Here is a 22,986-nt window from a genome sequence, read left to right on the forward strand (position 1 = left end):
TATTAATAGTTCCATACACAATCATGGAACAAGAGCCAGTTTGGGCTTACGTATACCAAGGAAAAACAAACAAAAAACTCACTACAGCATTTTCTATTGGAGAATAAAATTGTATATTAAACTCCCAAAGGAAGTTTTCTAAAATACATATGTTTAAAAAGGGAGCTAAAATGTTTCTATAAGTAATACATACTGCACAGTCAAAGATTACTTAAAGAATTCAGAGTTGTGGTTACTAATGAAAAATATAACTGCATCACTTTGACCCTTCACAATATTATAATGCTTCTGCAACAAAATCATGTACCAAGATGTATAGTACATTGTCATTCTCCTGAGTTCAACATCTCTCTCATCAGAGTGGATGCAGACTGAGGAAAGAACATCAAGAGTCAGTTTCCTGAGTAGATGGGGTCAGTTTTCTGAACAGACTGGAGTCAGTGAAATGGGTATATCAACATGTTCATGGTTCTGAAGTCACCAGAGGGCACTTGATGTGTTCATCGATGAAGAGTCAAATATGTTCATATTAATATTAGGAAAAGGATAGATTGCTACTCCTGTAAAGAAGAACTGTTGAGTTGCAGTTCTGCACAACTATAAGATTTCTACACATTATACAAGTATATTTCAGCCAAAGCTATCATCAGCACAGAAAGACACAAACATGTTCCCACAAGCGAGCACACCTCATGCACAAATGTCCACTACCACCAGCAGCTCCAACCTGGGGTTTCCATGTTTGATATCTTTATTTCAATGAACATTGAATAAAACAGATCATCCAAATGAGGTACTGCAGCTGTTAAGTTGCAGACCCCACATTCAAGAGGATGTAGTTTTCTCTGTCCAGCCATTCTGATGTAGGTTTCCCATGGTTTTCCTAAATCACTTCAGACAAATGCTAGGCTGGTTCCTTTATCAAGGCCATGGCCAGCCATCTGTCCTATCTTCTTAAAGTTCAATTATATAATTTGTGTAGATGTCTATGATCTGTTATTTTCATTGTATTGTGATGACAAATCCTATATCATTGTGGTCTGAATAATGCACCCCCAGTGCTTGGCCAACAAGTGGAAGAGATGTGTGGGTATAAAGATGCTGATCAGCTGATTTTGTGCCATTATCCTGGATTAAATTCCTAAACACTCTGCAGCATAGCACAAAGTGAGCATTTTTGATACTACTAATGGCTCCCTTATTTCTGTTTTATAAGAGTAAGCAATGTGTTTCACACTCATGTTTCTTTATAGAGCATATGTGATTGCAGATACTGACAGTCTGCCTGGAGAGCTACAACACCTAGTAATGGCGTTCCAACAGAACAATTCTGATAGAAAGATCCACCATGCATTCTGTTCTAAGCAAATCCACAAGCCCAACAACTCTGGATGCCCCATTGTGGCTGGTTATTGTGCCTCCACTGCAAGAATTTCAGCCCTCATTAACCAACACCTCCAACCAACTGCCCATAATCTAGCCTCCAATGTCAAAGACACCAACCACTTCCTTCACTGACTCTCCACTATCCCCACACTTTTTCGGGATAGTTTACATCTGCCTTCAAGAGTCTTCAAGGGCAGTTCCTTCAGTATGTCTGTGACACTCTCCCATGGATTAATCAAACCTCTTCCTGTATGTGTTCAATATCCTATCTGGTATGGGTCCCACAAACTTGAGCACTATTCTCCTTTGTAGATTGATTGCCCTTCCCCATTATCCTACCATAAAACCAAAGTCTACCACTTGCTTTACCCATGCCTGAACCTATGTTATCATTCTATTTCCATCACTACAAATTATTACACCCAGGTATTTGTATGGGTTAGCTGATTCCAACAGTGACTCATTGATATTATAGACATACGATACTACATGTTTTTGTTTTGTGAAGTACAGAATTATACATTTATGAATATTTAGAGCAAACTGCCAATCTCTGCAACACGTTGAAATCTTATCAAGATCTGACTAAATATTTGTGCAGCTTCTTTCAGGTATTACTTCATTACACATAATGGCATCATCTTCAAAAATGCTGATTTTACTATTAATATTGTCAGCAAGGTCATTAATATACAATATGAACAGCAAGGGTCCCAACACACTTCCCTGGGGCTCATCTGGAGTTACTTCTACATCTGACGATGACTCTCCATCCCAGATTACATGCTGTATCCTTCCTACCAAAAAGTCCTCAGTCCAGTCACAAATTTCACTTGATGCTCAATATGATCATCATTTTAACAGTGAGCACAATTTACCTGGTTACCTTGATACAAAGCTTTCATTTGCCATGTGAGAAACATGTGAGTTGGGTTTCACATGATCAATGTTTTTGAAATCCATGCTGATTGGCACTGATTGATGTCGTTGTGTTCAAGATACTTCATTACATTTGAGTTCAGAATATGTGCTAAGATTTTACAAGAAGTTTTCAAAGTTATTGGGCAGTAGATTTATGGATCACTTCTACTACCCATCTTGTAGACGGGTATGACTAGTACCTTTTTCCAAGAACTGGCTATGGTTTTTTGTTTGAGGGATCTAAGCTGGTTCTTGAAAGAGAGAAGAGGGGCTAACTCAACTGCAAATTCAGTATAGAATTTGACAGGAATTCCATTAGGCCCTAGAGCTTTGTTAAATTTATGATTTCAGCTGTTTCTCAACACCACTGACACTAATACTTATTTGATTCATCTTTTCAGTGGTATGAGGATTAAATTGGAGCAATTCTCCTGGGTTTTCCTTTGTAAAGGAACCTCTGTCCACATTAAACCCACCAACCACCAACAGTACATGCATTTTGATAGCTGTCATTCATACCATGTCAAAAAATTCCTCCCATACAGACTTGCCACCCAGGGATGGTGTATCTACAGTGACAAAAATTCCCTCTCTCAGTATGTTGAGAGTCTCACCAAGGCCTTGATTACTTACCATCATGCCCTGACATGAAGGACATCCTACCTACGATACTTGCCACCCCTCCTAAAGTCCTAAAGTGGTGTTTCATCAGCCACCCAATCTCCACAACATCCTATTCCATTCCAATGACACTCCCAATCCCCAAACTCTTGCCACAAGGATCATATCCCTGTGGAAGACCCAGGTGCAAAATCTGCCTAATCCACCCACTTAGCTCTTCCTTTTCCAGTCCTGTCAGAGGTTCAGCATACCCCATCAGAGACCAGGCTAACTTTTAAAGCAGCCATTTCATTTACCAGCTCTGGTCCAATCATTGAACAGGTTTTTATACTGGTAAGTCTACCAACTAGCTGCCCAACAGGATGAATGGCCACCGCCAAACTGATGCCAAGAGGAAAGTAGACGACCATGTGGCACAAGATGCAGCTGAACATAACACACTTGATTTCAATGGCTGCTCCACTACCTGACCCCTCTGGATCCTTTCCTCCACAACCCACTTTTCTGCACAGCACAGATGGGAATTATCCTTACAGTACATTTTCCATTCTAATAATCATCCCTGCCTCAACCTACAGTAATATACTGTCCCTAGACCCTCGACCCAACAGTTTCCAACCTCTTTGTCCTATCATCTCCTCCCCATTCTTTCCTCACACCCTTGACCCAACAGTTTCCAACCTCTTTGTCCTATCATCTCCTCCCCATTCTTTCCTCACACACTGTTTATCTGATGCCCTGTGTCAATGCTTCTGCCTGTCTTTCCCCACCTCTCTCCTCTATTGCTTTTTTTCCCATCACCCTGCCCCACAACATCCTGATGCTGGACCTGTTGGCACTCTAGTCCCTGCACACTCCACCAGAGAGCATTTGTCTCTCTCCACCCATACACTACTATCCCTCCACCTTCCCTGCCCCCTCCAGATTGCTGCTTGCACCACACATGATAGTTGCACTCTGACCCAAGACGTTGGTGTTGGTGGTCACATGCATGAGGTGTGCCCGCTTGTGTGTATGAATGGTGTGTGTGTCTCTTTTAATGATGAAGGTTGTAGCCGAAAGCTTTACGTAAGTATCTTTTAATTGTGCCTGTGTGCAACTTAACATGTCTTCTTGATGATAAGTATCAATCTGTCTTTTCCTACATTGTTGATATTCCTACCTGTAGTTTCCAGGAGATGGGGATGTTTCTCTCCATAAATCAGCATGGCCTTAGATAAAGTCAGTCGTACAAAACTCAGGTTACCCTTTTCTCACACAATATCCTGCAAACTGTGGATGAAGGGGAATAGGCAGATTTATAAATTTCTAAAAAGCACTTGACACAGTGCTTGACAATATTAATGATCTGAGCATATGTAACTGGCTCTCAGATATGTGTATGAACCAAAGACTTTTTAAGTAACAAAACCCAGTACATTGTCCTAGACAGTGAATATTCATCAGAGACACAGGTATTATCAGAAGTGCCTCAGAAAAGTCTGATAGCAATGCTCTTATTCTCTATGCATGTAAATGATCTGACAGACAGGATGAACAGAAATCTGCTACTGTTTTTGCTGATGACACTGCAGTGTATGGGAAAATATTGTCACTGAGTGACTGTGGGAAAACAAAGGATGATGTACGTATAACTTCTCCTTAGTGTTATGAATGGCAGTTAGCTCTAAACATGTAGAAAAACAATCCTGTAATGTTCGAATACAGTATTAGTGCTGTACTGCTTGGCACAATCAAGACATAATATCGCAAAGTAATATGAAATCAAATGAGCACACAAAGTCACTTGTAGAGAAGGTGAATGATTGACTTTGGTTTACTGGTAGATTTCTAGCAAAGTGTAGTGCATCTGGAGATTGCATATAGAATACTAGTAAGACTAATTCTTGAATACTGATTGAGTGCTTAGGTTCTGTTGTGACAGTGCCACAACAGCACGTGCAAATGGCGATAGAGGCACTCCGCAACTCGGCTGAGTGCGGCAGCGCCATCTAGCTGTGAACGGTGCCGGCTGCATGTCACAGCACAGCGTCAAATAAGAGATACTGAGTTGTTATCATGTAACCAGCTATTGTTTCTAAGTGAGTGTGTTTGAATATCCATGCAATTATTGGTGATTAAAGGTTATAACACTTTTTGGCGACGAGGTCAGATATTTTCACTGTGTTGTAGATTTGTATGTTCATGACAGGGCAGACATGGAAGAGCTTATGCGAGTGCACACTGAACAACAAACACAGCTGACGGCTGCTATTCAGGCATTGTTGACATCGCTTACTCATTGTCTGTCTTTGTCTTCTCCACCTCCATTCCCTTATTACGATGAGACCGCTGAAGACTGGGAGGATTATGAGACACTTCTTGGCTTTCAGCATTGTCGATGCTCCTATGTGTAAGTCATTATTTCTATTGGATTTCCCCATGGATCTATCAGCTGCTATCTCAGTTAGCCCCTCTGCAGAAACCTGCCTCTCTGTCCTTCCAAGAAATGTGTGACTTATTGTCTAACTATTACCGAAAAAACACCCACGTCGTTGCCATCTGCATGGTGTTCTACCGGTGTCATAAACAGCCCCATCAATCTTACCGGGCTTGGGCGGCGGAACTACATGGTCTGAGTAGGAAATGTCAGTTTGTCATGGACACTCATCATGAGTCTTATGCTGATTCAATGTTTAGGGATGTTATTCTACAGCTTGCTCCTGATAAAGAAGTTCGGCAATGTGCCCTACAACTGCCAAACCCATCATTGTCGGAAGTTCTAAGCATCGCTCAATCCCTTGAAGTGTCTCACACTGCTGGCGCACAAATAGACATGTGGTGTGATGTAGGCACTGTACAGTCAACTTTCGACATGGACAATTTGCCTGTTTCACAGGAGAACGAAGATGTGGTGGCGGTTCACTCACGTAAACAACGTCGCGTTGGGCTGCAACACTAGCAGCGAAAACAGCAACCACAGAAGCAGGTTCGTTCTGCACTTCTTTCTTGTCCACGTTGTTTTGTACAGCATGACAGGGCCGTGTGTCCAAAACGTTGGGCCACATGTAATTCATGTAGGAAAAAAGGCCATATTGCATCTGTTTGTCAGTCCCCTAAAGTTCCTGTCCATGAGGACGAGGCATTGGACATGGATGTTAACTGTGTGCTTTCTCAAACAAATAAGTTGTTTGTTACTGTTCGTGTTCTGGATAAAGACATTCGCATGCAAGTGGACAATGGCTCTGCGGTAACTCTCATTAATACTCGCACGTATTTGGAGTTGGGCTCCCCTCTTTTGTCCCCAGTTACGCAAAATCTGAGAACTTATAATAAACAGAAAATTCCTATCATTGGCCAGTTTGATGCTACCATGGCCTACAAGTCTGTTGCTAGGCCCCTCATGTTTTATGTGGTGGATCTTGAGGGGAACTGAAAACCTGTTCGGTTGTGATGCTTTCCAGTTGTTTGGGTTCTCCATTGATGATGATATGCACCTCATACCTGAGGATATTCCATATCAACAGCTGGATGGATTGTGTTCTGAATTTTCGTCCATGTTCTCTGCTGGTCTGGGTCATGCTAAGAATTTTGAAGCCCACATTTCTCTTAAACCTACATCTCGCCCTAAGATTTTCCAGGCATGCCCTATTCTGGTGGCGTTGCATGCACCTGTCAGAGCTGAGATAAACAGATTAACAGGTTCAGGGATTCTCTTTCTTGTTACCTCCAGTGAATGGGCATCACCAATCGTGGTGGTTTCTAAACCATACAGGAGTCTGCAATTGTGTGGTGATTTTAAAGCCACTATCAACGCTCAGAGCCTCATTGACACTTATCCTCTTCCCCTTCCTGAGGAGTTATTTACCAAGCTCACTGGAGGCCAGTTCTTTTCCAAACTTGACTTATCGGAGGCGTACCATCAGTTGCCATTGGATGCTTCTTCCAAGGAATTTCTCGTCATCAACACTCCTTGTGGGTTGTATCAGTACTAGTGGTTACCATTTGGCATCGCTAGCACGCTGGCCATTTTTCAGTGGTTTTTGGAACAGCTCATGGCTTCCGTTTCTGACAGCATAAACTATCTGGATGTCATTGTGGTCACGGGGGCCTCCATTGAGGAGCACCTTTGCAATTTGGGTTCACTGTTTCGGGTTTTGCATTCGGCTGAGGTGCAATCTGGACAAGTCACAGTTCTTCCAACCCTCCATTGTGTATCTTGGTTTCCACTTGTCCCGTGAGGGTATACATCCTCTACGTCAGCACGTTGCAGCCATTAATGCTCTACCCCGGCTGTCTACAGTCAAAGAACTTCAGGCGTTTTTAGGCAAGATTGCTTATTATCACAAATTCATTCCATCCGCGGCGGCGGTAGTTCACCCGCTGCATCAGCTGTTATGCAAAACGTCCCTTTCTGTTGGTCTGACGAGTGTGAGCAGGCTTTTGTCCACCTGAAGGCTCATTTGCAGTCAGTGCCTTGTCTTGCCACATTCCGTCTGGGTCAGCACTTGGTTCTGGTGACTGACACGTCACAGTATGGCCTAGGGGCTGTTCTCGCCCATCGGTATGAGGATGGGTCGGATCGACCCATCGCCTATGCTTCCAAGACCCTCAACAATGTGCAACGGCATTACTCTGAAATTGAAAAGGAGGCGCTCACTATCATTTATGCTCTAAAAAAGTACAGCGTTTTTTTGTATGGTTCTAAGTTTGACCTCATCACCGACCACAAGCCGCTGGTCTCTCTATTCAGCCCATCGGCGTCGCTTCCAGATAAGGCAGCTCACCGCTTGCAACGTTGGGCCTTATAGTTGTCTCGTTTTCACTAAGAGATTTACTATCGCCCCACAGCCCGGAGCGCCAATGCTGACGCATTGTTGCGATTGCCAATGGGCCCCAACCCGGTTTTCGATTGTGATGAACTACTCTGTTTCCACATTGATGAGGAAGAACGTTGTGCAGTTGAGGGTTTTCCACTTACCGGTTCGCAGGTCGCGTCGGCTACTGCGCGGGACCCGGTCCTGCATCAGGTGATCGGTTTTGTTCAACGGGGTTGGCCGGACAGGACCAAGGGCCGAGCATCATATCCCCTTCGCAACTACCATGCCTTGTGCCTTCATCTGTCTGTTTGTGATGGTGCTGTCCTTCTGGCCATGGATGGCGCATCTCCATGGGTCATGGTGCCAGCCTCTCTTCGCAAAGATGTTTTCAAACTGTTGCATGAAGGCCATTGGGGTATTTCTCAGACTAAGTCCCTGGCCCGGTATTGATTCGGACATCGCCCACATGGTTGCTGCATGTGGTCAGTGTGCTCAACAACTGGCTGCACCTCGTACAATGCCCTCTCCGTGGCTTGATTCGGCGCAGCCATGGGAATGGGTGCACGCTGACTTTGCCGGCCCCTTCCTCGGCACTTATTGGCTACTGTTGATTGACGCCTTCTCAAAGTTTCCATTTGTTATTCAATGTCCATCGCCCACCACTGTGGCAATGATGCTGGCTTTGTCCAAAATCTTTGCACTAGAAAGTCTTCCATTCACGATCATCGCGGACAAGGGCCTTAGTTCTCTTCACAGGCCTTCCGTGATTTTTGTACTGGACAAGGGATTCATCATGTTACAGCACCGCCCTTCCATCCGCAATCGAATGGGGAGGTTGAGCACCTTGTCCGCAGTTTCAAAAGCCAGATGAAAAAATTCCTCAGTGATTTTTCCACAGATGATGCTCTGCTGCAACTTCTCAGTTCTTATCGCTTCACGCCTCTGGGTGATTGCAGCCCTGCTGAACTCTTGCATGACAGCCAACCGCGCACTCTACTACACCTCCTTCACCCTGTAAGGCTTTGTGCTGTGTCCCCTAGTGCGGAAAATACTCTGTGGGCGCCGACGTGTGGGCACGAGGGTATGAATCTTGCCCTAAATGGATTCCGAGGGTGGTCAAGGCTCTTCGCGGCCGCCAGCTTTGTGAAATACGTACGGCTGATGGCATGGTTCTTCGCCATTACAACCAGATGCGCCCATGAGTGGTGGCCATGCCAGTGCCACCACCCCTTCCTTCACCTCCACCAGCCCGAGAAGCCAGTCCTGTCGCTGCTATCAATCTACCATACGTTTTGATGCAGCCGACATCGCTACCGCTTCCGAGTACGCCGGAACCGGCCCCAGTCTTGACGCCGCCTTCTCTGGGACCCATCTCGCTGGAGCACACCCCCAGGTCCGTGACACCTATGGATGCTGCTCCAGAGTTTTGACCCATCATCTCATCCAGGAGGCACGTTCCACACACGATCTTCTGTCCTGGACATTTTTGACCATACTCTCGTGTCTCTCTGCGGGATCTTCTTAGGGCTTCACAAGAGGCCATGGATGTCTCCGCACCGTCCATGTCTCCAAGGAAGTGTTTTTTTTTTTTTTTTTTAAAAAAAAAAAAAGAAGGGGGAAAAGTGTTGTGACAGTGCCACAACATTTAACAGTGCCGCAAGCGGTGATAGAGGTGCTCTGCAACTCGGCTGAACGCAGGAGCACCACCTAGCTACGAACGGCACCGGCCACATGTCACAGCACGGCAGTCGAATAAGAGATACTGAGTTCTTATCATGTAACCAGCTATTGTTTCTAAGTGAGTGTGTTTGAATATCCACGCAATTATTGGTGATAAAAGGTTATAACAGGTTCCAGACCAAGTCAGATTAAAGGAAGACATCAGAGCAATTCAAAAGCATGCTGCTAGATTTCTTACTGGTAAGTTTTATCAACATACCGAAATGGTCTGTGAACTGAAATGGGAATCTCTGGGAGGAATATGATGTTCTTTCTGTGAAACATTGTTGAGAAATTAGCTTATTCACATGTGATAGAGTTTAGAGAAGCGATATTTGGGACTGACTGTAAAATAAGTCTACTGCCACCAATGAACACCTCGCATAAGAACTGCAAAGACTAGGCAAGAGAAATAAGAACTTTTTCTTTGCTCCATTTGTGAGTGGAACAGGGAAGGGAATGACTAGCAGTGATACAAGGTACCCACTGCCGTGCACCATTTTGTGCCCTGCATAGTATGTATGTAGATGTATATGTAGATGAAGAATACAAGTAATTTGTGTAAAATGGGTCTGGCCACTCTTACAAGGATACATCACCAACTAGACCTCATATTTTATGAAGAAAAAATCACACTTGTGATCAACCCCGAGCAAAAATTCAAGCTATAATCCAGATAGTACACAGTTACGAGCATCGAAATGTACATCTTTTAAACATTCCTGCGCATTGGTTATTTATTACTTGCTCCACCCCACTACAGTCACCATACACCCAATATGAAATACTGTACAGCAGAGTGATAACTATTGCCTCTAACTGTTTCCATAACAGATATGGCATTGGCCACAAACTCTTCATATGCAGTAAGTATGGTTGTCTTGTTTCCTTTCTTTTTAGTTGTTGTAACAGGCATTATTTTTTATGATGAAGAAGTCCCACCTCCCATGGCATGAAATCCCTCTGCTGTACACTAATATTGTGGATTGTTCATGTTTTTCTGTATGTGTTATTAAATTTATCTACACATACTAGGCCAGACTTTGAAAAGTTTTGCAGCTGTTGTACTCTGGTTTACAAAGTATTTACTCAACATATATAGATTTCTTTTTTTTAATAATTTAAAGTTCCCCTTCAGTGTCCTGAAAGGCAGATTTCCCTTCCTTCTAATTTTTCAAAAGACAACATCTTGTTTTATGTAATCCTCTGTTACAGACAGGGGCAAAATGGTATCCAATGATTTTACATTTTCAAAGCAGGATCCACCATCACTTAATTCCACATTTTTAGATCCCTGCCCCTTTGTATCAGTGTTGCTGTCTGACAAATGTGACTCGGCAAAACTGCATCCTCATTATCACAATAGTCATCCACTCACAAAGAAGCATCAAATGTCAGTAAACTATTTTGCTGTATGTCTGGCACATATTTCATGAAATTGTCCACCATATCTGCAATGAAACTGAAAGGTGTAAATAACAACACAAAGAAAACCCCATGAATTTTCATTTGCCTTACATAAAAGTTAATAATTCAGAACATCATAACTGTGTACTATCAGAATTATAGTTGAAATTTTTATGTGGGGTCAAGTGATGGTGCTGATATCTTGTAACTGTGCTTTTATCTCCTTTAAATATGGGGTCAGGTTGGTAATGTTGCTTTATTAATGCCTTATGGCAACATTCAAATTCTAGCTAAGCATAAATTCAATTTCTACATTTAAGTTCCATATAATGGCACGCAATTTATGGGCAGGGTATCATATACCAGTAGTTGGCACTATTAACACCCCTTTGCAGATACTGTTTGGGAACAACAGTTATCTATAAACTTACTCCATACCCTAATGTCTTACATTATGCAACTGTGGTCAGAATAACAAACACATTAGGAGATTGGGGATTTATTCTCAGGATTATCTATGAAGATGTGGCCTCAAAATTAATTAGTTCTAAAAAAGCAGACACAATACTTTCTGGCTGAATATCTAACTGGCATTACTCAGAATCTCTGTAGCAAATTTATGTGAATTAAGGAACTCAATAGAAATCACATAGTTGTTCACTGAACTTTCTATGGTTTTCATACAATCTAATTACCTCCTTTACACTATGTGCACACTATCCAATGAATCTTCCAATGACCTCGTATTTGTCTTTTATGGAAAACTTTCACATGATTTTTCCATTTCACACTACTCTGAAAGGACATGTGACATATTTCAACACTGCAACTCATGCTCATGATGTACTGCTGATGGTGCTCATAGATAAATCATGAATTGCTTATTTATAATTGGCTTATGTTTAGAGTGACCTTCCAACTAGCACACCAACCAGTAGTGGGCCAAAAATCACCTTGAATGTCACTGCACTCTATAGATCACCTCTGCACTATGTTTTAGTAGTACTCTCTCTCTTCCATATTACCCTGTCTTCCACCTTTAAGCTCTCAGGTTTTCAAATCTCATCTTATGCAGACCCCATCAATCAGTCTTTCCTTCTCATCATGTACAGTAAGTCTCCCCTGACCTGTGGTTCTGGGTGACTTACCCATAATCTACCCCTTTTACTAGACCTGTCCAGTGCTTTTCCTTCACCCTTCTTCCTTTCCCTTTTAACCCTTCTGGCTGAAGAAGGAGCCACTGGCTCTGAAAGCTTGCCAATCACAACAATCTTTTATGTGTGTGTTCTGCCACCACTTGGTGAATAGATTTTTTATCTATCCAATTAAATAATTATATTAAAAACAAAGATTCCAAGACTTACCAAGCGGGAAAGTGCCAGTAGATAGGCACAATAAATAAAACACACACACACAATTTCTAGCTTTCACAACCGACGGTTGCTTCTTCAGGAATGAAGGAAGGAGAGGGAAAGATGAAAGGATGTGGGTTTTAAGGGAGAGGGTAAGGAGTCTTTCCAATCCCGGGAGCAGAAAGACTTCCCTTAGGGGGAAAAAAAGGACAGGTGTACACTCGCACACACACACATATCCATCCGCACATACACAGACACAAGCAGACATTTGTAAAGGCTTGTGTCTGTGTCTGTGCGGATGGATATGTGTGTGTGTACGAGTGTATACCTGTCCTTTTTTTCCCTTAAGCCATTCATCTTTCCCTCTCCTTCCCTCTTTCCTGAAGAAGCAACCATTGGTTGTGAAAGCTTGAATTTTGTGTGTATGTTTGTGTTTGTTTGTGTATCTATCGACCTGCCAGTGATTTTGTTTGGTAAGTCACATCAACTTTGTTTTTAGATATGAACCCAACAACTAAATAATTATATTTTTGTTAGTTACATAAAGCAGCACAGAAGGTGTGCAAACATTATATTGATAGAAAGTACATCTATATCATCATTTTTTTACTCTTGCTATTAATGGTCAAAAATTAGTGATAGGAATATGCCCAATATTTCTTATTCATACAAAGAACAGGAGAGCCTGTTGCACTCTTCTCTTACACTTGGATGGCTCTTCTGATGATGCATCTTCCTTTACCACTATGCATTGATTTTCACCTAACAGGTTCTTGATCTGGTCTGTTAAATGAGTAAATATTCCATAAGTGTGTCACCTAATTAATTAATAAATATTTCATATCTGCAGCAATATCTTTCTGAATCTTGTGAATAAAGTGGGTGCTACTGATTTCCTATTTTTTTTCCTAATGTGTATGTTGAAATCAACTAATGAAATGATTGCAATTAAAGGAAGTCATCACATTTAATCATCAGGTTATAATGATACAGCCTTCCCATATATATGTATATATTCATCCGGTTAGTTATCCAACAATTCAGTGCTTGTAAGGCCTTGTAGTTGTGTCTTTATATATATCTTTCTGTCCTATTTGATAAAAAAATTTCATATTCATTGCAATGGCATGTGGAATGTTCTAAAGGAACGTATATTGTCATCATTATAAAGAGATTGTTGTCATTAACAAAATTATGTACAAATGCTGGATTGAATGTATAATAAAGAAACTGAAGGGATAAATATTTGGCAGAAAATATTATTAAAATATTGTGGAATTGTTGGCATAGGTGGCCAGCACCCCTAATTACCATAATTACAATAATGAGTTAACACAAAAAAACCTCATTATCTTGAGAAAAGTTATTAGCAAGCAATGTATTTTCATTTGTTATCTATTCTTATGTCCTGTTCTGTAATTGATATTCTTTGTAATTACATTTCTCATTAACTCTCCAATTGTTTACATCTCACAGTTTCTCATTTGCAGAAATTGAGGCCTCATTTGTATGTTCTATGTATTTAATTGGATAAAGCATGAGCTCTGTACTACCATTACATTTTAGGAACCAAATCCAAACTGTAATTAATTACGTAACTAAAATAATATGAGAGACATTATTGTAATTAAAGTTCAGAATGATTTTCTTATGGAAAACTAAAGATATTACTAGAAAAGATTGTTATTCAAATACTGTATTTTAGATCTTATTTAGCTGTAACATCAGTTTCTTTATGTTTTGTAAATTTTAATTGTAACATTGAAATTATACAAAATTAATAATGGAATATTTTGTGAGCAATTGTTAAAATACTATATAAGGAAAAGGAGCAAGGCTGTGAGTCAGTCTGCTAGAGAGTCTGTTTGAAAGTCAACCTGTGAGGTCAGTTTTGAAGTTACTTTTGGAAGCCAAAGAGATCAGTCTGACCGTGTATTGTTTATATGACGAGTGTGCAATTCGGATCTCAATTAATGTGAATAAATCTTGTTAAATAAGGAAATTTCACATTCATTCATCAATGGACCAGGCAGAAGAAATTTAAGTAACATTCAACACGAATCATTACAAGATCCATGCTCTTACAGCAAAGTTATATTGGCTGCATAAGCTTGAAGTTCTGTAGGATCAATCTTACCCTCATTCGTACAATATGCATAGATACGAAAATAATGATTTTTCAGTACACGAGTGTTGTTACTGCATCAAAAAATATACTTACAGCTGAAACATTTAAGGGGACTGATAAACTTGCACTACTGGCACTCCTGCTTGTTCTTCTACGGGACGCCTTGTTTAATGTGCGTTGAACAGCACGTACACTCTCCCAAAGCTGTAGTCTCTGACTCTGAGTTTTAAACCTTCTGCTTGCAGCTTCCTTGTCAAAGTCAACTGACCACTGATAAGAAAGCCTCTGACCAGCTGCTGACGACAGCCTATAAAAAGAAAACAATAAAAGAAATAAAGGCTACAAATAAACTATCTTCATCAAAAGAAAATGAAAGAGAAAACTAATAGGCAAATATATGCACATAAAATGTGAAATAGCTGGATAGCTTTTAAATACATGTAAAGGTTTAACAGAAGCTGCCTAATATAATCAAGGAAGCATCAACTGTTTTAAAAGTATTGACTTTCTGGTTAATTTCCTATTTTACATTAACAAAATTAGTTTCATATTTATACCACCACTTCATCCACATCCGTGAAAGTTCTCCTTCATTAGAAGATCTTTGGAGCAAGTTACACTGAAGAGACATCTAACAAATCTGCAGAAAAGGACAGTTATTGGACAGTGTGATAACATTTTTGAAACAGAATTATTTCTGAGCATTTATGTGCCACTGTGATAAATCATTCAAGAGAGATGATCAACAGGTCACAATGGAGCAGGCACTTCTGGTTCCACTATCTATACCCCCATTCTTGTTCCTTCAAGAATGGCACATATGATAAATGATTAATGGTAAACTGCAGTATAAACGCTAATGTCTATGATTTTCTCATTTTGCGATATATAAGACTTGTAATCAAAAGTAGTGGGAATTTTTTAATTTTGCTTACTTTATACATCTGATTTGGATTTTTCTTATCTTGTTGGTACACATGTTTCTGTTACATGTTTGCATTTTCAGCTCTTTCAGATATTTAGTTTATTGTTGACAGTCAAAAAGTCTATACATGTTTTTGAGGGCCAGATGAATTTTTACTTTCAAAAAAGATGGATCAAAGAATCTGCATTAAAATGGAATGAAATGAAACACCACATTTGAAATGGGGACTGTGGCTTTTAATGAATCTACTACAATAAGACAAGGGTTTGTGAGTGGCACAAACATTTCAAAGATGGTCGAGAAGAAGATGTTGAAGATGCCATGCCCTGGCACATCAGTTATTGATGAAAATGTAGAAGTAGTAAATAAAATGGTTCTGGAAAATCACTGAATCACCATCAGAGAGATTGCTGGTGATCTCAGCATATCTTTTGACTCAGGTCAAGCAATTTTTTTTTGGGTGGTTTGGGAATGAAATATGTAGCAGCAAAGTTTGTTCCAAAATTGTTGGATTTCTACAAAAACAACATCATACAGACATTGCTCAGGAATTGCTGAATAGGCCTACAACAATCCACAACTTCTAAAGAATGTTATAACAGGTGACTAAACATGGGTGTATAGGTATGACATCAAAACCGATGCCCAATAGTCCCAATGGAAACTGCCTGAAGAACCAAGACCGAAAAAAATTTGACAAGTTTGATCAAATACGAAGGCTATTCTCACTGTTTTCTTCAATTAAAATGGGACAGTGCATCATGAATTCCTGCCTTATGATCATATGGTCAGTAAAGAATACCACCTGGCAGTTAGACACCGTCTGATTGAAGCAATCTGAAGAAAACGACCAAAATTGTGGTAAAATCTCCCGTGGAAATTACATGATAATGCTACTGCTCACACCTCAATTATTGTTTGTGACTTTTTGACAAAAAACAAAATCATTATTTTTCCTCAGCCACTGTATTCGCCAGACTGTGACTTATTTCTATTCCTGAGGCTGAAGAGAAACATGAATGGACATTGTTTTGCCACCATTGATGAGATAAAAACAGAATCTCTGAAGAAGATGAACGCAGTACCAAAACGTGAGTTCCAAAATTGCTTCCAAGATTGGAAAAAGTACTGGTACGAGTGTATTATGCCTGAGGGGGAATACTTTGAAGGGGAAAAAGATGACATTGAATAAATAAAGATTATTTACAAAAACAAAATTTTTTCTTACTTATCAATTGCACCTCATATGTGGAAGGAGGTATGTGCTCTCAGGACTTCAATAGTAAACCTCTCTAAGATTCACAATGCCTCTTGTATACAATCTGCCACAGGAGTTTTTTGAGCATTTGTGTAACACTCTCACACTAAATACATGTTCTTATGATGGGGTGCTCCATTCTTCATTGGATCTTCTATCTCTTGTATTAACCCAACCTGGTCAGGATACTAGAATGATGAAGGATTGGCAAACAAGTGTTTTGTAAGACACTCTTTTATGGGTGAATTACATTTCCTTAAGAGTCTGCCAATGAGTCACAAGCTGGCATCTGCTTTTCCTACAGTTTATTTTATTTTATCATTCCACTTGCAGTCAATCTAGGTGGCTACACCTAGGTATTTTATGGTTTCTGGTGATTTGTCACCAAGTGTGTAATCATAGAATATGGGATTTACTTGTCTATTTATGTGCTATGTGTTACATTGATTTACATTCAGAGCAAACAGCTAGTCCCTGCACCAATCCTCTGCAGGTTGTCCTGCAAATTTCTTCTGTCTTCTGATGTTGCGTCCCACTTACAGACAACTGCATCATCTACAAACAGTCTCATGGAGCTTGCAATGTTATCTATTATATCCTTTATATACAGTATACAGGGTGAGTCAAAAAGGGCTTTATAACTTTGAAATGATATAGAAATTTATTTGAGATAACTTATAGAATCGTTAGATTTGTCATTTTGTAGCAGACAATCTCAATTCTGATGCAAATAGTGCATCAGTACCCCATTCTTCCACCAGGAGCACCAGAGCTGTACACAGTTAAAATGGCTACTTTCACTGATGTGGAGCATGCTTGCTTTGTGTTTTGTTTTCTTGAAAGGAACTTGGTAGCAAATGTTCAGTGTAAATTTCACAAAAAATAAACTACAGAACCTCCAAGCAGGCATACAATGTACTAGGTTGCCTGTGTGGTCATGATTATGTCTGTATATGATTGAAAACTTTCTAATTCCTCATATTGATGAAGATGACTGAGATGGGATGGTTTACTATCAGCAAAGTGGTGCACCACCTCATTTGGTCACAGATTTTGAGGTTTCTTAAATATTACATCCCAGGTTGGTGGCCTGGACATGAAGGGCAAATTACATGGCTGCCTCACTTCCCAGACTTGACACGGCTGGATTTCTTTCTCAGTGGTTTCATTTAAAGACCTAGTGTATGTTCATGCCTACTAAACAATTTAGATGACCTGAAAAACTGAATATATGCTGCTGTTGCATAAGTTACGCCCAATTTGTAGCAACAGGTGTGGGGAGAAATTGATTAACAGTGGGATGTTTGCTGCATAACAAATGGTGGTCACATCAACCCAAAAGACACTTGACACTTTAATGTCAAACTTGAGGTTGTTTGCTAAAAAATGACACATCTACTGATTCCGTAAGTTATCTTAATAAATTTCTATATCTTTCCAAAGTTGTAAAGAACTTTTTGACTCACCCTGTTTATAAACAGTAACAATCTTACTACACTTCCTTGTGTACTTCTGAAATTACCTTTACAGATGTTAATGTTCTTTCGTAAGAGCAATGTGTGGAGTTCTATCAATGAGGAAGTCCTCAATCCACACAGAAATCTTGTCTGATACTAAATAATCTCATATTTTGTTCAATATATGAAAGTGTGGAAAAATATCATATGGAATTTTATAGAGAAGGTTTTCATTCTCCAGAAGCATCATAGTATATGAACATAAAGCAAGTTCTATAATTATGAAACAGATTGACATTAGTTATACGGGCCAAAAGTTATGTGACCCTGTCGTATGATCCTTCTTGAAAAAAGGAATTGTGATTTTCTCCTGTTGTTATGTCCCCTTTGCTGCCCCAACAACCTATGATAAACTATTGCTAGGAAGAGAAGCAAGTTCTTCACATAATCTCTGTAGAATCTCACAGATATCTCATGTGACCCAGACGCCTTTCCATTAATAAGCAATTGTATTTACTTTTATAGTCAGCAACCACTTATTTTTCTAATATGGATATTAATCCACCATGGGTTTTCCCATATCATCATACCTTGCTTAGAAAACACTTCTCTAATCAGTCCTGATCAAAGCTTTTGAATTTTATCCATTGCCGACTACAAAAATTCTCTGCTATTTGTATCCTTTCATTCTTGCTGAACAAAAATAGTTTCTCATCTTTCTTAATTTCCTTGTAATACTCACAGTATGATCCATTGACATCCTCCTCTATATTAACTGACTTGAAATGTTTAGGGCTGTTTATTGCCAGAAACTCTACGACATTAACCTCATGAGTTAGTTCTCTTAAATATCTGCTTGAAGTAATTTTCACAAATGACATTCGCAACAATCTCAAATGAATCTCTGTCTCTGGCACCTGTTCTTATTGCATGACTCTTCCATTCTATAGCTAGAAAACTGTAGTCTCCCCCTGTTATGAGTACAATACTATGACCGGGAAACTTACTCATAACATCTTACAAGTTATCTCTGAATCACCCTGCCACCATTGCTCCTAATACAAGTGGTCTATAAAAGCATTCAATTAGTTTGTTTGACTCACTTTTCTTAATTGACCCACATTATTCACATTTGAAATCCATAATAATGGCAATAAATACACCTCTACCATTGGTGTCAAACCTATTTTTACAGCATCAATAATGGAAATTCTGTTCTATCATTGCAATATGTATTTCAGTCTGAACTTAGGCATTCATTCTGTCCACTCCCAGTTTCAACCAATTTTCTGTTCCCAGTACTATCTGGACAGAATTGCACTTAATAAACGATACTAATTCTAGACCTTACTATGGACACTACTGTAGTTTACTAATATCGCATTATGTTTTTCTATTTCTGAAATATGAGGGTGGTAGTTCCCTGACAGTAATGTGGCTGATTATTCTTCAGTTTTATCAGATAATTCCACTGATTCTCAGGAGGGTGTTCATCAACATACAGAAACCCCATGTGCAAATCATATGTATTCAGCTTCTCAAGTAGCCGCTTCTTGTGTGTAGTGCATGCCTCATCAATTGATGGGAGTCCTACAACTCATCAAACAATAGAGGAAGTCTAGAAACTCAGAAATGAAATTGTAGCAAAATCCTGTGAGTCTCTGGTTTAGATGTTTCACTCAACCCTAAACCAGAGGACAGCAATCAACTGTGAGTAATTTTACGCAGATAGTGAGCCAAGGTAGTATCATGCATACAACATTAGCTGCCTTCATCAGTCATCTAAAGTAAATGAGGATGGCCCCAAAATCCAAGCAGCAAGTGTCACTCATGCCACCATGGGCTATGATTTGCAGCCAGTTGAATCCAATGCATTCAATAGCCACCAGCATAGCCTCCTCTACATCTTGGATGAGACCTCCCAGCAAACATGCCGAGTGTACACTGGCCTTCTTTCCTGGCCTGCCTTGTATTTCACTGAGAAGCCCTATTACCTGCCTAATCATGGAGCTCCTAACGACCAGCATACTCAACTTCCGTGCTTGTTTGGACTTGGCACAACAATTAGCCACATGCTATCTGAGATAAATTATCAATACTGGATACACCTCATATCTGTCGCTAAGGTGTAAGGGGGCAACCATCTGGCTAGTTCCCACTTTTGCCCTCTCATTGCACTAAAGATAACAAAATTCATAAACTCTTAAAGCAAAGACAAATAATTCTGCTGTAAACAGATATATAAACAGCTAGTGTTAACTGGAAAGTTGGTCACACAAAAGCTAATGTTTTTAGAAAGTATACAAAAGCACAAAGAAAATGTACTTAAACACTAATTAATCAAAATAAACACACAAATAATATTCACATCTCCATAGAAATGTGTGAGGAAAACACCAAACTAACCGCTGTGTACAAACAGAAACTGTTGTGGCTAGCAGCTGCTTTTGTCTTACCCAATGAACCAGGTCAGTTGCCAGACCTACACCATCAATCAAAATTCAGCAAATCTTATGATGGGTATGAGGCAATGAAATATGTGTTGACCATCTTAACTCTGATAATGTAAGTTCATCATCAGAAAAAGGCTGTAGTTGGTTTGCAAATTTTAGAATTACATCTCTTACAAATTAAGTATGATCCATGAGAAAAGATGTAATTAATAACAAAAAATCTGCAACCGCACAAATAAAAACAAAAAGTTTGTTTGTCGGCAATATGGCTGTGGAATGTTTTTGTGGTGTTCTTCAAGTTCATTCATTTTTCTGGTTGCATTATGAATAAATCTTTCCAGATTACATTCACATTCCTTACATAAGTACATGTTTCAGCAGTAAAACATCAGTGCAACACTAAAACTGGACAGAAAAACATGAATTGCCCCTTTCATGTACATATTTTGGCTCCTAATTCTTTCAAAAGAAGCTCTGGTAAGCATTGTGGGGCCACTTGAATCATCACGTTAAACACCTTGATCCTCTGTCTCAGAGTAGTTATTGGATACAATGAAGCTAAAATAAGCCTAAGTAAAATCAATAAGCACTTTGTATAGGAAGTCTCATACCATTTAATTAGAAGACATGATATTTTTGAATAGATTTAGTTACCAGGCATGGATCTGGCATCTGAACATCGAGAGAGCACTCAAATTTGCAATTATTATGTAACATATAGCAGCAAAAGCATATTAAGGTAATTTTATGCTTACTTTATGGTAACTATATTCAACAGCCCATCAGCTTTAGTACAGGTCGCTATGGTGCCATACAAGGCAGTCATGGGTCGACACAACTGCCAAAGTGTTGAATTCAATGATGAACCTCACTTATGCCTACATGAAAATAACTAGGAAACTCATAAAGAACATCCAACAAGAAGCAGTTTGTTGTCAAGATGTATCAAATTGACAGTACAGATTACTTGTCATTGCAGAAAAAGACAACCACACTATGGCATCACAACCTTTGAGTACACCACTCCTAAATATTGTTTGGCAGTGATGTGTTCAGTAGGTTTGCCCAATTTCATTCCAAGTATGCTTTATACAAATACCACTCACTGTTTCCACATACACCTTGCACTAGTACTGTATGAACGAGATAAGAATATGAGATGAAAATAACTATTTTGAATCAATATATACTGGGCTTCAAAATAAAGAAAGAGATATTAAAGCCCACACTAGTGGAACAGTTACCGTATCTCAGCTGATGAGTTTGCATGGACCACTGGTGGGGCAGACATCCTGTATTTTGGGACCAGTGCCTGAAATAACAAAGAAATGAATATTCTAAGATACATATAAATAAAATAGCTTTCTACAGTAAATCCAGGGTATGGTGTGATGGATGCTGTAGATTTTTTCCTTTTTTTTCTCTTCTTTTGGGACGACTGTAGAGAAATGAGAATTGGAAAAATAGATGAGAATTGTTGGTAATGTTGCAGGATACAGTAAAACAAGAGGGGATAACTGCTGCTCTTCAGGCTGAATGGAGTAAAACTTAGTGCCTCACTTCCTTAGAGCAGGAACTGAGAAAGGGGACTTGCCACATGCATCAGGAATTATTACACCTTTGACAACACAGATAATAAATTCTGCTTGGAACAGCATATCGAGGCATATACAACAGAAGTAGAATTTCATTACACATCCTTCATAATAGTTACGTTATGGGTAATGTCCAGCACCTGTAGTGAATTTTAATATGTTCATAAAGCACACTGAAACTCTATTGGCATATTCAGTATTCAACAAAAGAAAAATATTCAACAATGGAAAAAGGGTTCTGGTGATTTTAATAAAGATTTTATTAAAAATTCTTCCAGTAAGAATTTATTGAAACTGGTAATATTAGCATTCAACATAATTGTGACTGTAAACTTTCCAACTAAGACAGCAAATTTCTCAAAAAGTGCCACTGATAATATCTTTATAGAAAGGTCAATGAAAAACTAATATTAAAAAAAGTAAAAAAAAGAAAGCAACTTTCAATGACCTCTCAGACCATGACATGCAGTTTTTCTTATATCAAATGCTGTTCAGGAGGGAAGTCAGTATGTAAAAAATTGATTATTTTAGTTAACTCCTAAAAGACATAAAGTGAAGTGATTTATACAGAGTCCATAACATGAATTAAAAATACAAAACATTTATTAAGTCGCTTTATCTGAAAACTGTTTTCCCCCTATAGTACCAGACTCTGCCAAAAGGATATGAATATACAAGACAAAATGAAACTTTACCTGACCTGAAAGCATTGGTGGTACAATGTGTTTTCCTTGTGGTTGAGTAATAATAATGATTATAATAATAATAATAATGGCAAAGAGCATTAGGTTAGTTTAGTACAGTTGTTTATTGCACAAAAGCATGTAATCAGAATAATTACTGCACACACTTATTTAAAGAGCTAGAGATCTTCACTGTAGCCTCACAATATATATATTCACTTATGAAATTTGTTATTAAGAATCTGAACGAATTCAAAAGTAATAGCAGTGTACATGGCT

General features: G+C 39.3%; 1 protein-coding gene across 1 annotated transcript in view; it reads right to left on the reverse strand.

Annotated features, from left to right (window-relative positions):
• The window catches only part of LOC126278850 (uncharacterized), a 445,668-nt gene that overhangs the window by 301,490 nt on the left and 121,192 nt on the right, over positions 1–22,986 (reverse strand). Inside the window, exons 11-12 of the mRNA XM_049979125.1 lie at positions 21,674–21,741; positions 14,430–14,643 (exon numbers count right to left, since the gene is read on the reverse strand). Of these exons, the coding sequence (XP_049835082.1) occupies positions 14,430–14,643; positions 21,674–21,741 (282 nt within the window). The remainder of the gene's footprint in view (positions 1–14,429; positions 14,644–21,673; positions 21,742–22,986) is intronic.

Source organism: Schistocerca gregaria, chromosome 6 (genome assembly GCF_023897955.1).
Source record: "Schistocerca gregaria isolate iqSchGreg1 chromosome 6, iqSchGreg1.2, whole genome shotgun sequence".
Lineage (NCBI taxonomy): Eukaryota > Metazoa > Arthropoda > Insecta > Orthoptera > Acrididae > Schistocerca > Schistocerca gregaria.